General features: G+C 35.5%; 2 protein-coding genes across 2 annotated transcripts in view; one reads left to right on the top strand and one right to left on the bottom strand.

Annotated features, from left to right (window-relative positions):
* The first annotated feature begins 2,998 nt into the window (after positions 1 to 2,998).
* On the top strand, positions 2,999 to 3,940 carry LOC128546470 (palmitoyltransferase ZDHHC22-like). Its single transcript, XM_053517026.1, has one exon. The coding sequence runs from the start codon at positions 3,027 to 3,029 to the stop codon at positions 3,918 to 3,920; it is 894 nt and encodes a 297-aa protein (XP_053373001.1). The 5' UTR covers positions 2,999 to 3,026; the 3' UTR covers positions 3,921 to 3,940.
* The window catches only part of LOC123530802 (cryptochrome DASH-like), a 41,052-nt gene continuing 29,294 nt past the window's right edge, over positions 3,918 to 15,675 (bottom strand). Inside the window, exons 5-12 of the mRNA XM_053516989.1 lie at positions 15,055 to 15,203; positions 14,408 to 14,570; positions 12,454 to 12,683; positions 11,427 to 11,509; positions 10,874 to 10,948; positions 7,504 to 7,623; positions 5,819 to 5,992; positions 3,918 to 4,779 (exon numbers count right to left, since the gene is read on the bottom strand). Coding sequence (XP_053372964.1) covers positions 4,657 to 4,779; positions 5,819 to 5,992; positions 7,504 to 7,623; positions 10,874 to 10,948; positions 11,427 to 11,509; positions 12,454 to 12,683; positions 14,408 to 14,570; positions 15,055 to 15,203 — 1,117 coding nt within the window. The 3' untranslated portion in view covers positions 3,918 to 4,656. The remainder of the gene's footprint in view (positions 4,780 to 5,818; positions 5,993 to 7,503; positions 7,624 to 10,873; positions 10,949 to 11,426; positions 11,510 to 12,453; positions 12,684 to 14,407; positions 14,571 to 15,054; positions 15,204 to 15,675) is intronic.

The following is a 15,675-nucleotide window of genomic DNA, read 5'->3' as shown; positions in this document are numbered from 1 at the left end:
AAGGATGACCGTCTACTTATCAAATCTTCTTCAGAATTCTGTTACACTGGAAACTGCGAGAAGTTATTTTCGGCTGGAAGGATCGAGAAACGCCATTTTCTGCGGTATGTCACTATTACTAAAAGTATAAGAAAATTTAAAAAATCACCATTTTAAAATATTCTTCTCAGAAAATATATCTAAATTTTCGTTTAAATTGTTTCAACTGAAAAATAAAATTGTGCATGTTTTCTTTTCATCCGGGTATTTGGTTTTTTCTTGTAAATATGGTCTGTAAAATCTGGGCATAATTTCATTATTCAACTCGATTTCTTTTTTTACCATGGCCATAATTCGCAATTTCTTTTACAGTGATGTCCAAATTACGGATATGATTATATTTCTTTTACGATGGTCAGAGAAATTCAAAATTTGTATTTTGTCCGGGCTAATGGCGTAATAAAATTTCTTGAGTCAATTTTTTATGGTCTTGGAAATACAGCGCGAGATTCCGCCACATTCGAGGAATATTTGAGTTATTTTGAACTTGTGACATCATTTTTGATTTCGATAAAACGATGTTCTATCAAAATTCGAGCGTCACGAGATTTCTTATAGTCTGTTAAATCTGGACTGAAATTTGTATCTATTTTACCAAGGTCTGCAAAATTCTGGTAAGAAAAGTTTGCGCTGTTCGTACGTGTATCTTTATGAACGATGGTCTACCTAAGTTGGACCTAGTAAGATTTTACAATGATGTGCGAAATTAGAGTAATAGAATTTGATTTCTTTTTAAGATCGTGCAACACTTGGGATTTCTTCTAAAAAAAGTTTGCAGATCTCTGCACAGTTAGGTTCTGCGAAATTCTGACAGAATTTTGCGATTTCTTTAACATTTTTCTGCTAAATCTGGATATGCTTGGATTTCTTTAAAAATCATCTACAAAATTCGTTATTTCTTTTACAGTATCGGGACACCATCAGATTTCTTCCGCAACGGTCGGTAAAATCTCTTCATTATGAAATCTAATTTAAAGTATCTACGGAATTCTGACAGAACTTGTATTTCTTGTACGATAGTCTGTGAAGTTTCATTCGGACGGAATCTGTGAATTTTAAATTGTCTTAGAATAAGGGGCATATGGATTCTTTGAAATTCGAACATTATTTGTGATTTCTTTTAGAGGTGTTTTCAAAATCCAAGCATAGTGAGATTCTTTGACGATAACCTGCCAAGTGCGGGCATTTAGAATGATTGCAAAATTCAAATGAAATATTGATTTCTTTCATAACTGCATGCCAGATTCAGAGCATAGTTTGAAATTGCGAATCCCAGGAAAGAGAATAAACACAAATTTGTGCTCCTGCGAAATCACAGCATCATGTGATATTTTTACAATGGTCTGCGATATATGAGCATGAATATCTACGAAATTTGGACAAATTGTGTTATCATTTTAGAATTCTTTACCAAATCTGGACAAAATGAGATTTGTTTCACAATGACCTACGAAATTCAGACATTTTTTTTTCAATTGTCAACTAAACTTTCAGAGTATAATGAGAATTATTTTGCAGTGGACTTGTAAATCTTAGCATACCCAGCGACAGATATATATTCTACATTTTAGAAATGAGTTACAGGCATAAACACGCAGAGTCAGTGACCGAAGTGGCGGAAAACAAGACACTAATGGAGAAATGGAGACATTTTGTTAAAGAAAAGAAAAAGAGGCCTCCCAGCAAAATTCCAACAGTAAGAATAATATGTTGTTTTTAATTCTTTCACCCACGTACATTTAATTGAAATTAAAGTCCCCATCCACTTTACGGAAATAAAATTTATGAGTTCAAGATTTATACTCTATAAAATAGGCTTTGAAGAACTGTAAAACCATACACATAATTCATTGCAACTATTCTTTTTAAAATTTGGAATAGTCATTTAAGTTTAGCTGAAAGATCCAAATTTGATCACGACTACATAACAAGGGTTGATGCCCCCATGATAACCTGTCAGAGGTAACTTTGTGTGTATATTTACAGTCTCATGTACACTGTAACCTTGAACTTTGACTTACTGAAGCCATGTACCATAGGGAACATCTACTGACCAGAATTTCGTTTAAGTAGACCAAATTTAAGCGTCCTCCAGCTAGTTTTAGTCCAAGGGTCATTGTGACCTTGACCTAAGACCTACTTACTCCTTAAACACAAAGGATCATCTGCTGACTATTGGTCGTCATTCTGTGAAGTTTGCAGCCATAAACTCAAGTATTCACCAGTTTGTTATAGGAAAATGTTTGTAACCTTTACCATTGACCTCCTGAAGTACAAAAAACACTAGAGGTCATCTAATTACAACAGTAATCACTGCAATTTTAAGCATTTTCCAGTCATTGATAAACAACAGTTCTCAAGTCTCTAAGTCACTTTGACCTTGACTTACTGACCCAACCCTTAGTTAGTAGGATCCATCTACTGTCAACATGCCACCTTTCTACCAATACTGACCACTGTAGACCAAAGCATTCAACAGGAGGTGAAACTGTTTTCAGTCTCCTTGACCTTTGACCTACCCAGCCCCAATCTACTGACAGCAGACAATCACCCTGTAGATTAAGAATTCTAAGGTTTTAGACTGAAAACCAAATAGTCAACTGACCAACTTGAACATATGAGAGTGTTTCAATAAATTCTTTGACTAATAGTTTTCGTTGGAACCTTGGACTTACAGTATGTGGCTTTAACCAAAAGATGTATATCCTTTATCAAAGCCAGTCCCCAGTAGATGATAACAGGGGCAGTTGTTATGGAGAAAAAGTAAAAATGTGAATGGTTTCATGTAAGTGACACCGTGTGGGAAGCCAAGGCAGGTATGATTGTCCTCCTTATTCTTCCAAATAGTCCAGCAAAAGGTGCAGGTGGATGCAAGTTAAGATCATTACTGATTACTCCAATATTTTTAACTGTTATTTCATATCTACTTTCAGTATATGTTCCAGGGACTAATGGTGTTTCATGCTCCAACTGAATTATGGGTCTTCATGTATTATATCATACCCTACATGTTTCAAGACTACAACCAGTGGACAAGATACTTTGTCACCATTACACTTTGGTTCATTGTCATAAACATGGTAACCAACTGGCTCTGTGTAATTCTGTATAACCCTGCATATCCTAAAACTAAGGATAATATTTCCCTTCAACCAGATCACAAAGATGGGATTTTGCCAGATAAAATTTCAGCAGGAATACCTCAGACTATGCATCTAAAAGAAGTAAATGGGCAGTGTGTGTACGATATAGAAACAGAAGAAACTCTACCATGGCATTATTGTGAAACATGTGAAATACATGCTCCATTTCGTTCACATCATTGTAAAGTATGTAAAACATGTATTCTCAAAATGAACCACCATTGTTATATTGTGGGAAATTGTGTTGGATTTAATAACCAAAGGTATTTTGCTGTTTTTACGTTTTATATAATGACAAATTGCCTACCAGCTGCATATTTTACTTTTGAATACATACAAGATAATGTCTTGGTTGAATTAAATTCATGGACAGATCTGGTGTTGCCATTAACAATATGGCGATATGTTAATGGCAGTATAAACAGTTTAAACTGTCTACTGATATTTCATCTTTATACAGAGATTACATTTGGGATATTGGGATTATTTTATTTTCTGATTCAAATGTTGCTGTGTACCTCCGGTAAGACATTATATGAGAAAGCAAAAGGAAGCCCTGTAAGGAACACTAATACATTTAGCCGAAACATGCGATCAGTTTTTGGAGAGTACTGGGCATTGAATTTTCTGGTTCCAATGACGCCGATATTCAGGCAGCGGGATGACGGTATACACTGGGATGGAATCAAAACTGATCGTAGAACAAAAATGAATAGAAAAAATCTTGAAAGAAAATGACATTATTTGGTTTTATTCAGGTAATGTACCCATTATAACAGCATTGAATCAGAGTTTATTTGAAAGGAAAACAGGAAAAGTCCTAGTTTAAATGTGAAGATAAACACTAGAAGTAAATGACTAAATAACAGTGAATGCATGTAAAGCTTAACAAAATCCTGGGATAAACAAGATTTAAATTAAACTTCTTAATACAATTGATTTATCATTGATGTAGCTTTTAATATCAATATATACATGAAAAACATGACAACAGTTTAAACATAATTTATGTAAAGGTAATGGCAGTGCCACAGAAAAATTGTTAATAAATAGCCAAAACAGTTACTTTAAACTTCAAACACATCTGAACAAAAAACAACAACATCCCCACAGAAGTGTTCCTTCTAAAAAAAACAGGTATTCATCTATAAACTAACTACATTACTTCACATAACCTGTCTTTCTCAAATAAAATAACATCAGCTGGACACACTTATTCTTTTGCCTTGTCAGCGATTTAAATTCAGGTCAATATTCAACAATCATGTCTTTTGTATCACACCAGCGTACTATGTAACACATAAATGACAGGTGAATGGATTTAGCACGTTTCTGTTGGTAGACAAGTTGTTATCTACATTGAGTAAATCGTATCTATCATTGAATAAAGATGTTTTCCTTATTCCCACCCAATGTAATTTCACCCGATAAAGCTTGACGTAAATCTATAAATATTCCCAGAGATTTATCAATGTCATGAGCCTTTGAAGTAGAAATCTATTCCACGTTTCTGCCCTGCAGATCCATGTCTTCCACCTTGTCCATGTCCCCCTCCCCGGCCACCTCCACGTGCCCCACCACGTGCACTAGCACCACCCTGTAAAGCAAAATGATTAATCATTTAATTTACTGATACAGTAAATATTAAATTACAGTAGTTATAGTGAAAAGTACAAGTGTGGAATAATGATTTTTACCTGAAACTGTGTGCAAATAAGTATCTCTGTAGTTGCGGTTTATTGCTAATAATCAATTTGACTGATTTTTTTTTGAGAAAAAAAATAAAAGAAAGTAATGCTACAGACATAATTTCCAACACCTTGTTTAAATTTGATAAAAACTAGAGCTGCTTTTAAGAAAAGTGCATGTCTCCCACAACTGCCAAATCATCAGAATATGATTAAATCTAAGGGACATGAAGGACTACTACTATTCATATAAGTAATCCTCCATTAAAGCTGGAAAGTCGCCATATGTGTCATGCGATGTTAAATCAAAAAAAAAAAAAAAAAAAAAAAAATGGGGGTCCTTTATGTCCCAAAGACCGGAGCAATTTTCGGTAATTCAACAGCCATAATTCCAAAGTGCCTGGGCCCATATGGCTAGTTATTGAATCTGGCCGAGGACTTATAGGCAAGCACATTTTGTACAAGTTTGGTGAAAATCGGATGAGAAATGTTGCGGCCAAGGATTTGTGACAGACAAGAGTAAATCAATATGTCATCCACCACAAAGCGGTGTGAGAGACATAACTAGTTGAAAAAGCACGATTTTAAAGCCTAAAATGCATAGTAAAAGAGTCACAATACAGTAGCTGGCAATATTAAATGGGCAGGCTTACAGTGAAAAAATAAGTTTTTAAAAATTTTTCTAACACTTGCCTTCTAACCTTATATAGCCAGCTACTGTACATTAATCTGCACAGGGCAGAGTCACACCTCAGCTCAAGACACTCGTACAATTTTTCCCCTGCAAGCTATTTACTCTTTTATTCTACTGGAACTTGTATAATTCATATGAAACTGAGGCAGCCATGCACTTAAACCTGAAGTTAAATCTCACTACTATATATACATGAAACCCAGCCTCATGGATAATAGTCTATAATAGATTAAAACAGAACCCAAAATACTTACAGATTTACCATAGTGTCTGCTCCACTCTGGTGCTATAGTAACAGGGTTAGGGTATGTTTCTCCTAGTGATACATCAGCCCTGGATAGGGCATTATTGCTCATTGTCCATACTGTGTGTACATTACCACCAGATACATTCTTCAGCTCCGGTACCCATAACCGAACATAGTCTCCCTAAAAACACACAAATGAATATATTACACTAAAAAACTCTCATATGATTTGGAACTAAGAATGAAAGTAACAGAGCACCTGAAAACAATGCCTTTGACAAAATGATTGTCCTTAACACTCTTTTTAGGCATATATTGATAAAGCTTAAAATGGTTTTAAAAAGTACCAAAACCAGAGAAAAAAATAATTAGGTATGAACAAGAGCTGTCTCCATAGGATGACACATGCCCCCGATGGCACTTTGAATGAATAGTTATGGCCGATGTTAGAGTTTAGGACCTTTGACCTACGGACCTGGGTCTTGCGCGCGACACGTCGTCTTACTGTGCCACACATTTATGCGCAGTTACTTGAAAATCCATCCATGGATAACAAAGATATGGACCGGACACGCCCATCAATGCACTATCATGAAAAATCACTTTTAACGTCTAAGTGTGACCTTGACCTTTAAGCTACGGACCTGGGTCTTGCGCGTGACACATCGTCTTACTGTGGTACACATTCATGCCAAGTTATTTGAAAATCCATCCATGGATAACAAAGATATGGACCGGACATGAAAATTGCGGACAGACCGACAGACAGTTCAGAAACTATATGCCTCCCTTCGGAGGCATAAAAAGGCCATTGCAGATTACATACTCAACACTAACTAACAGATTAAAGTAGGTGTCTATTAACAGCTATACACGTGACCAAGTATTGCAGTGGCAAACCAGTGGAAAACTTTGTAAGTGCTCGTCCCTTGGGGTTGTTGGCAACAGTATTTGGACTAAAAATGCTTCAAGGCATTTAGGAGCTAAGAAACAAAAACTACTGTTACTTAAATTTCAATAGTGACCTTGACCTAAAACCATAGATCATAAATGCAGCACATTGTATCATCATGGGGAGCATTTGTGTGCAGAACTAAGATAATCCATCAATGCACAGAAAAGTTATAAGCAAAAACAATTTTACTTGACCTTCAATAGTGACTTAGACCTACGACTGACAACCATGGGTCATATGTGCGACACAAAGTCTAATCATGGGGGACATTTCTGTAAAATAATAAAAATCCTTCATTGCCATTAAAATTTATGGAGTGGAACAAACTTTTACTTGAGCTTTAACAGTGACCTTTGCCTTTAACCGACAAGCATCGATCATGTGTTGACACATTGTCTCACAGTTGGCAATGTTTGTGTGTAGCACTTAGATAATCCATCAATGCATACAGACACTATGGAGCAGAAACAATTTTTACTTGGCCTTCAATAGTGACCTTGACCTTTGACATACAAGTATAAGTCATGTATCTACAAAATCTACATATTGCCCTCTATCCACATTCCAAGTTTTATGAGCCTAGCTTGAACACTTTTTGAGTAATTGCAGGATCCAGATTTGCGGATGGATGGATGGCATTCCTATAGTCCCCTCTGGCGTTTCATTGGTATGGGACTAAAAAGCACTACATCAGGTGCTGTTGTATTTTCTCAACCCTAGTATAAATAGAAACTCACCTCAGGATCATAATCCAGTCCCTGTTTGACCATATTGAATTTTCTGTCTTCTCTTGGGTCATTGCCTAACCCAGCACTGTACAACCAGTTACCATAGTTACTGCATACATCATGATCTATCTAAAAACAGAACAATATTCCTTGGTAAGTTGGTACATACTTAGCGTCAATTATCTTTTATTCTGTCATGATTAATTTTGACATAACATAAACAAGAGCTGTCTCCATAGGATGACACATGCCCCCGATTGCACTTTGAATGAATAGTTATGGCCGATGTTAGAGTTTAGGACCTTTGACCTACGGACCTGGGTCTTGCGCGTGACACGTTGTCTTACTGTGCCACACATTCATGCGTAGTTATTTTAAAATCCATGCATGAATGACAAAGATATGGACCGGACACGCCCATCAATGCACTATCATGAAAAATGACATTTAACGTCTAAGTGTGACCTTGACCTTTGAGCTACTGACCTGGGTCTTGCGCGCGACACATTGTCTTACTGTAGTACACATTCATGCCAAGTTATTTGAAAATCCATCCATGGATGACAAAGATATGGACCGGACACGGAAATTGCGGACAGACTGACAGACCGACAGACGGTTCAAAAACTATATGCCTCCCTTCGGGAGCATGAAAATTCATTAATTTTTTTAACAAAGTCAGGTAATTTGACCATCCATGCAAAGCAAACTTATTGACCAAATCACACTCAAATAAAGACTGACAGATTCACCCACTGACAAATGGAGTGCAAAAACATACTGTCAAATATTTATATTTCTGGAAATCTAATTTTCCTGTGTTTCATAGTTGGATCAGTCCATATAATAAAGTCCTAACAAACAAATACACGCTCGACTATTCAAAGCATTGATAGAAGTATGATAAGGTCAAAATATTAGCAGTGATTTTCAGACAAAAGAAAAAGATTTATTTATTTATTTATTTTGTTGGGTTTAACGTCGCACCGACACAATTTTAGGTCATATGGCGACTTTCCATCTTAAATGGTGGAGGAAGACCCCAGGTGCCCCTCCGTGCATACTTTCATCATGAGCGGGCACCTCGGTAGAACCACCGACCTTCCGTAAGCCAGCTGGATGGCTTCCTCACGTGAAGAATTTTACGCCCCAAATGAGGTTTCGAACCCACATTGATGAGGGGCAAATGGTTTGAAGTCAACGACTCTTAACCACTCGGCCACGGAGGCCCCCAAAAGAAAAAGAATAGGTAAGACAAAAATAATGTTCCTGCATTTGTGGATTTGGATAAGTATTGCACTATATGGCAATGTATATGGTAATATGTGACCATGATTGAAAACAAGTGTTCAAAGTTTCAAAGCCATATATCAAACAGTTTAAAGACAAAATATCGAATGGTATGTGAAACTTAACAAATTTCTATGTCAAACAAGAGGACCATGATGGTCCTGAATCGCTCACCTCTTCCCACATGACCCAGTTTTGAGTATGACGTCGTTTTTTCTATTATTTGACATAGTGACCTAGTTTTTCAGCTCATGTGACCCAGTTTTGAACTTGACCTAGATATTATCAAGATAAAAATTCTGACCAATTTTCATGAAGATCCATTGAAAAATATGGTCTCTAGAGAGGTCTCAAGGTTTTTCTATTATTTGACCTATGTATCTAGTTTTTGAAGGTACGTGACCCTGTTTTGAACTTGATCTAGATATCATCAAGGTGAACATTCTCACAAATTTTCATGAAGATCTCATGAAAAATATGGCCTCTAGAGAGGTCACAAGATTTTTCTATTTTTATACCTACTGACCTAGTTTTTGATCGCACGTGACCCAGTTTCTAAAATGACCTAGATATCATCAAGGTGAACATTCAGATCAATTTTCATGAAGTTCCATTGAAAAATATGGCCTCTAGAGAGGTCAAAAGATTTTAATTATTTTAGACCTACTGACCTAGTTTTTGACCGCAGTTGACCCAGTTTCAAACTTGACCTAGATATCATCAAGATGAACATTCAGACCAACTTTCATACAGAACCCATGAAAAATATGGCCTCTAGAGAGGTCACAAGGTTTTTTTATTATTTGACCTACTGACCTAGTTTTTTAAGGCACGTGATCCAGTTTCAAACTTGACCTATATATCATCAAGAAAAACATTCAGACTAACTTTCATACAGATCCCATGAAAAATATGGCCTCTAGAGAGGTCACAACGTTTTTTCATTATTTGATCTACTGACCTACTTTTTGAAGGCACATGACCCACTTTCAAACTTGACCTAGATATCATTAAGATGAACATTCAGACCAACTTTCATACAGATCCCATGCAAAATATGGCCTCTAAGAGAGGTCACAAGGTTTTTCTATTATTTGACCTACTGACCTAGTTTTTCAAGGCACGTGACCCACTTTCGAACTTGACCTAGATATCATCAAGGTGAACATTCTGACCAATTTTCATGAAGATCTCATGAAATATATGGCCTCTAGAGAGGTCACAACGTTTTTCTATTTTTAGACCTACTGACCTAGTTTTGGACCATACGTGACCCAGTTTCGAACTTTACCTAGATATCATCAAGATGAACATTCAGACCAACTTTCATACAGATCCCATGGAAAATATGGCCTCTAGAGAGGTCACAAGGTTTTTCTATTATTTGACCTACTGACCTAGTTTTTGATGGCACGTGACCCACTTTCAAACTTGATCTAGATATCATCAAGGTGAACGTTCTGACCAACTTTCATGAAGATCTTATGAAATATATGGCCTCTAGAGAGGTCACAAGGTTTTTCTATTTTTAGATCTACTGACCTAGTTTTTGATGGCACTTGACCCAGTTTGGAACCTGACCTAAATATCATCAAGGTGAACATTCCAACCAATTTTCATGAAGATCTTGTGAAATATATGGCCTCTAGAGAGGTCACAAGGTTTTTTCTATTTTTAGACCTACTGACCTAGTTTTTGACGGCACGTGACCCAGTTTCGAACTTGACCTAGATATCATCAAGATGAACATTCAGACCGATTTTCATAAAGATCCCATGAAAAATGTGACCTCTAGAGTGGTCACAAGCAAAATGTTTACGGACGGACGCACGCACGGACGGCCGACGGACACCGCACGATCACAAAAGCTCACCTTGTCACTTTGTGACAGGTGAGCTAAAGAAACATAGTCAAAGTTTCAAAGCCATATGACAAACAGGTTAGGCAAAATATGGACTGGTATGAAAAACTTTAACTGATTTCCAAGTCCAAAAAGGGCCATAATTCTGCCAAAATAGTTATGTACTCTTGCCTACAGATGGAAACATTATGTTACTTGCAGGTGTGAAATATTAAAGTCTGAACTTACAAGCATAGATTCGAACCACTCTGCTCCTAGTCTCCAATCCAATTTCAGATCTTTGGTAAGAAAACTTGCTACATTCTAGAATAACAATACAAATCAAATGCAGTCATGAGAGAACAATTTTTGAAACTTGATTAAATCCCATTACATAAATAACATTCTGACAATATGTAAGTTGATAAGTTTTGAAACACACAAATCTGGTACCCTTGAAAATAGCGTTTTGGTCAAAATCATATTTTTTAAGCTCTTGAAATAATGTTATTTTCATATGCATCTTGGGTTACGCATTTACAATATGTGCATGTACCATAAATACAGAAAAAGTTATAACCACTTTATAACCAGTTCTCAATATTTGTTCACAATATCTTTAATGAATCTTAAACATAACAAAGACATCAATCTCAATTATAATGAGGAGTGGCTGAAATGATCATCAACAGAACTTCCATTTCTTAGCAGCATTAAATGTTTAATTACTTTTAACTATGGATATAGTGTTACTGTATATTTATGTTGTATGGTAACTGAAAGGTTTGGTCACTATAGTTACCTGTCTTCCTCTATTGGACATGAAACCTGTGGCTGCCACCTCTCTCATATTGGCATCTACATAAGGTACACCAGTCCTTCCCTCTAGAAAAACAACATATCTTGTTAATATACCATATTCAAAAGTCAAATAACTGCTTCAATCAGTCAGGGGTGTTACTGTTTTAAGTTATGTAACCTGTTTCAGTTACTTTTTCAAGCATTTTATAACCTGCATTAGTTATAAAATATAGATAGCTCAGGTTAGTTATTTAAAAAAAGTCTTTTTGCTGTTCTCACAAAGTGACCTTTAAAGTGAAATCAGTAGCAAACTGTGGCTAATCAAATTCTCTTTTAGTCTGATCATGACCTGATAAGCATAATGGGATGTTACGAGTTTTATAGCTTTAAAACTTTTGCTAAAACTTTATCAGCCTTGCATAAAAATTTTTACTGCATAGCTGGAAAGATAAAAGTTCAAGGATTCAGGAAATAATTGCATTAATCTCATTTAAAATGAGGAATTGGCACAGGAGGGCTTTGATATATTTTATGATAACTGAAACAAGTTATGACAGTATAAGCAATAACTCAAATGGGTTATAAACTGCGATAACTTGAAACAGTTACACCCGTGACTATCTATAACTAATTTATACAAGCTGAAAAAATACAACAAAGCTAGAACAACTTCTAGTAGGAATATCAGTAACTGAATACTGCTGTCACGATAACTTATGACAACATTGAACAATTTAACACATTTAACTGACATTACATTCAAAATCAAGTTTTCTCCTCTTTATGCTTAAGCTCTTCAGTTACAGGATATCAAATTAGAATGCTACATTTGCAAATTTCAGTCTTCATTCAATGCAACATAACTCAGCTTGAAACAGTACGATGAACAGCACCTTTTCTACAGTGATGGAGTTTTTCTCCACTCTGCTTCATTGTGCACAATAGTTTTGGTCTGACTGCCCATTGGGTTGATTTCAATATTGATCTCATCAATCACTTATGTAATTTTTCATGAATTTTGACACTACCTTTCCAAGCTCTGAATAATTCCTTATCCTTTTTCCATGGTATATGTTTTCCTTGTATACCCGACAGATAGAACAATTTGTTTCCATACTTCAGTGCGACATATCTAAAATAGTCCCTCCATAACAGCTCAAATATCACCCAGTATGTAGAATTGTTTGCTACTCTCTCTTGTTCATAACGTTTTATCTCATAGTAGATATATCTTGGAGAGATACAACCATGTGCCAACCTGAAAGTTACATGTAAGTACCGGTATATCTTTACCTATGCAAATATCATTCTATCTATCTATGTTTACTGCCTCACACCTCTCGCAAGTATTACTGCAGTATGGGCAGGGTGCATGCCGGGTATTAGTGAAGAATAAAAGTAAAACTGGAAGAATTCCTGACCTAGTAAGACTATGAAACGTAGCATGATTGTTAAAATGTTAAAAACAGTAGTAGAGTAAAAGAGGGTATATCAGAATGATTAAGTAAATTGGTTTTATAACATTTGCGTTTCAGTGTAGCAGAACTTTGTAAATGTACCAGTTAGTTGCTTAACATGATTTTAGCTGGCTTACTTGCTTTTTAGTATATCCATTTCTTAAAAAACTTAGCATAAGCAAAATAAAGAAGAATTACTTGCAACTGTTTAGTTCTATAAATTCTTGTATATTATGAATTATTTTTTCTATCAAACACCAAGTCAAACACAATCCAATCATACTACTGAAATTGTGACCTTAAGACATCTACGTGAAGAAAACATCTGTGGAAAGAAATAAAGCATCTGTTGAAAACTCTTCAAAAAGCTTAAAATATTTCCACAGAGTTGTTGGCTATACAAGACTCCACCTTTTTTTTATACTTTTGTTGGGTTTAAACATCACACTGACACAGTTATAAGCAGTATGATCCATTTACAGCATTTCATGAAGAAGGAAGACCCCAGGTGTCCATCTGTGCATTATTTCATCACTGGCAGGCACCTGGTTAGAAGCTAAACCTATGACTTTCTATAAGCCAGCTGGGAGGCTTCCTTACATGTAGAATTCTATGGCCCAAGTCAGGCCATTTGTGGGGGGCAAATAATTTCAATTCAGCAACCTTAACCACTCTGCCATGGAGGCCCCTTGTAAGATTCTACACATCTGAAAACTTAAGGTTTTACAAGTCTTTGTAAGTAAATAAGACTAAATCTTGTTAAAATTGCAATTTTCTGAATTCTGACATCTCAAAGATGCTCTCTGAATCAAAAATAAAATACTTAACTTATATGTACCTATACTGTATGTACCTATACTTTATGTACCTATACTGTATGTACCTATATTGTATGTACCTATATTGTATGTACCTATACTATATGTACCTATATTGTATGTACCTATACTGTATGTACCTATATTGTATGTACCTATACTATATGTACCTATATTGTATGTACCTATATTGTATGTACCTATACTATATGTACCTATATTGTATGTACCTATACTATATGTACCTATATTGTATGTACCTATACTATATGTACCTATATTGTATGTACCTATACTATATGTATCTATATTGTATGTACCTATATTGTATGTACCTATATAGTAAGTACCTATATTGTATGCACCTATACTGTATGTACCTATATTGTATGTACCTATACTGTATGTACCTATACTGTATGTACCTAAATTGTATGTACCTATACTGTATGTACCTGTATTGTATGTACCTATAATGTATGCACCTATACTGTATTTACCTATATTGTATTTACCTGTATCTATACCAGAGTGAAATCTCCAACACTCTAATGTTGTCAAAAAGAAGGTAAATTTCTCACAGAAAAAATTCCTGGAATATGTCCAGAAAATCTACAATACCTTCATGTTGTTAATATAGAATCAAATCTTAAGCTTTTCAAAGGGATAATTCCTTATAAACTGACTTCAATACTGATAAGACATACCATGCTGAGAATTTTGTAGAATATTCGGCACCAATCATTCCATTTCTAGTCTCCTTGTATGTTGCTACAGCATCAGTCTCCCACAGGAAGTGACGAACTCTCTCAAGACCAGAAGTCTCACCACCAGAAAATGGGAAAGATGTTCTAGAGTCAGGGGCTACCTCTGAAATATGAGAAAACCAAAATACAACTAGTTTATTCTTCAAAATGTTTGTACACAATGTAATGTAACAGCATATGCAGCAAAGAAATTCATGCTGATGTTGCAAAACTTTTCTTTTGACAGTGATGCTATTTCAACATCAAAGATCTTAAAGATCGAGAGAATCTTTCCTATGCATTGATGTATCTGAAAAAAAATTCTTTGACACACTCGTATCTATCTTGTTAAAAGAAACAGTACTTACATATATTCCAGACTACTGTTTTAAAGATTTTTATGATACCTTTTCATTCTGCAATACTGTTATGTGGCAGCAATTTAAACGTTACAAGTACCACCCACTATACAAAGGTTTAGATCTCCTTCAAAGCAAAGTCTGGCAAATGAAAACAACTTTCCAAAGTCTTTCAAACCATATTGTACGAACTGCGGAATGTAACCTTTATCTTCAAAATTTTCCAGAACACAATAAGTCAGCTTGTACCTTGTATCCCAAGCTGTTGCATGCTGGGTATTTCTCCCTCTTCTATACCCTCTGGTAACGGATTCAACTGCTCTGACATCTCTATACATTGTCTTACAGTACATGATCCTTCTACACGCTTCCGAAACTGTGTATACACATCTGGTAACCTAAACATAAATTTATTTATCTTAAGTTTACACGTGATTATACATTTTCAGATTAAGCTCCAATAAAATTTACCAGACACATTGATAAGTCTTTTACCCTTACCCTGCTAAATTTCTGTAATGAACTTGTCCATCTTTCTGTCTGGACAGTATCTTTCAGTCTGGACAGTACCATTCCCTATAAGAAGGGGTGCTTACCATTAAGATACTGGCTGAATAGTGAACAGTGCAGATCATGATCAGACTGCATGGATGTTCAGGCTGATCATGATCTACACTGGTTGCAAAGGCAAAACCAATCATGGTAAGAGTTAATGACAGAACAAGACATGAATATCAGAATACACTCAAAACTGTGACAGCTGATTAAAATTATTTTTGGTGAAACAACAAAAATAAATTTCTGCTAGTGTGTCCTATTATTCTGATAATTAAGAGTAACTGGAAGTAAAGTTTTACTGAAAATGTAACA

This window comes from Mercenaria mercenaria, chromosome 1 (genome assembly GCF_021730395.1).
Source record: "Mercenaria mercenaria strain notata chromosome 1, MADL_Memer_1, whole genome shotgun sequence".
NCBI classification, from domain to species: Eukaryota; Metazoa; Mollusca; class Bivalvia; order Venerida; family Veneridae; genus Mercenaria; species Mercenaria mercenaria.
The sequence above is the reverse complement of the archived record's forward strand: the minus strand, read 5'-3'. Positions and strand labels throughout refer to the sequence as shown.

Coding starts and splice junctions, on each gene's coding strand:
- LOC128546470 (XM_053517026.1), top strand. CDS start 3,027: ATGTATTATATCATACCCTACATGTTTCAAGACTACAACCAGTGGACA.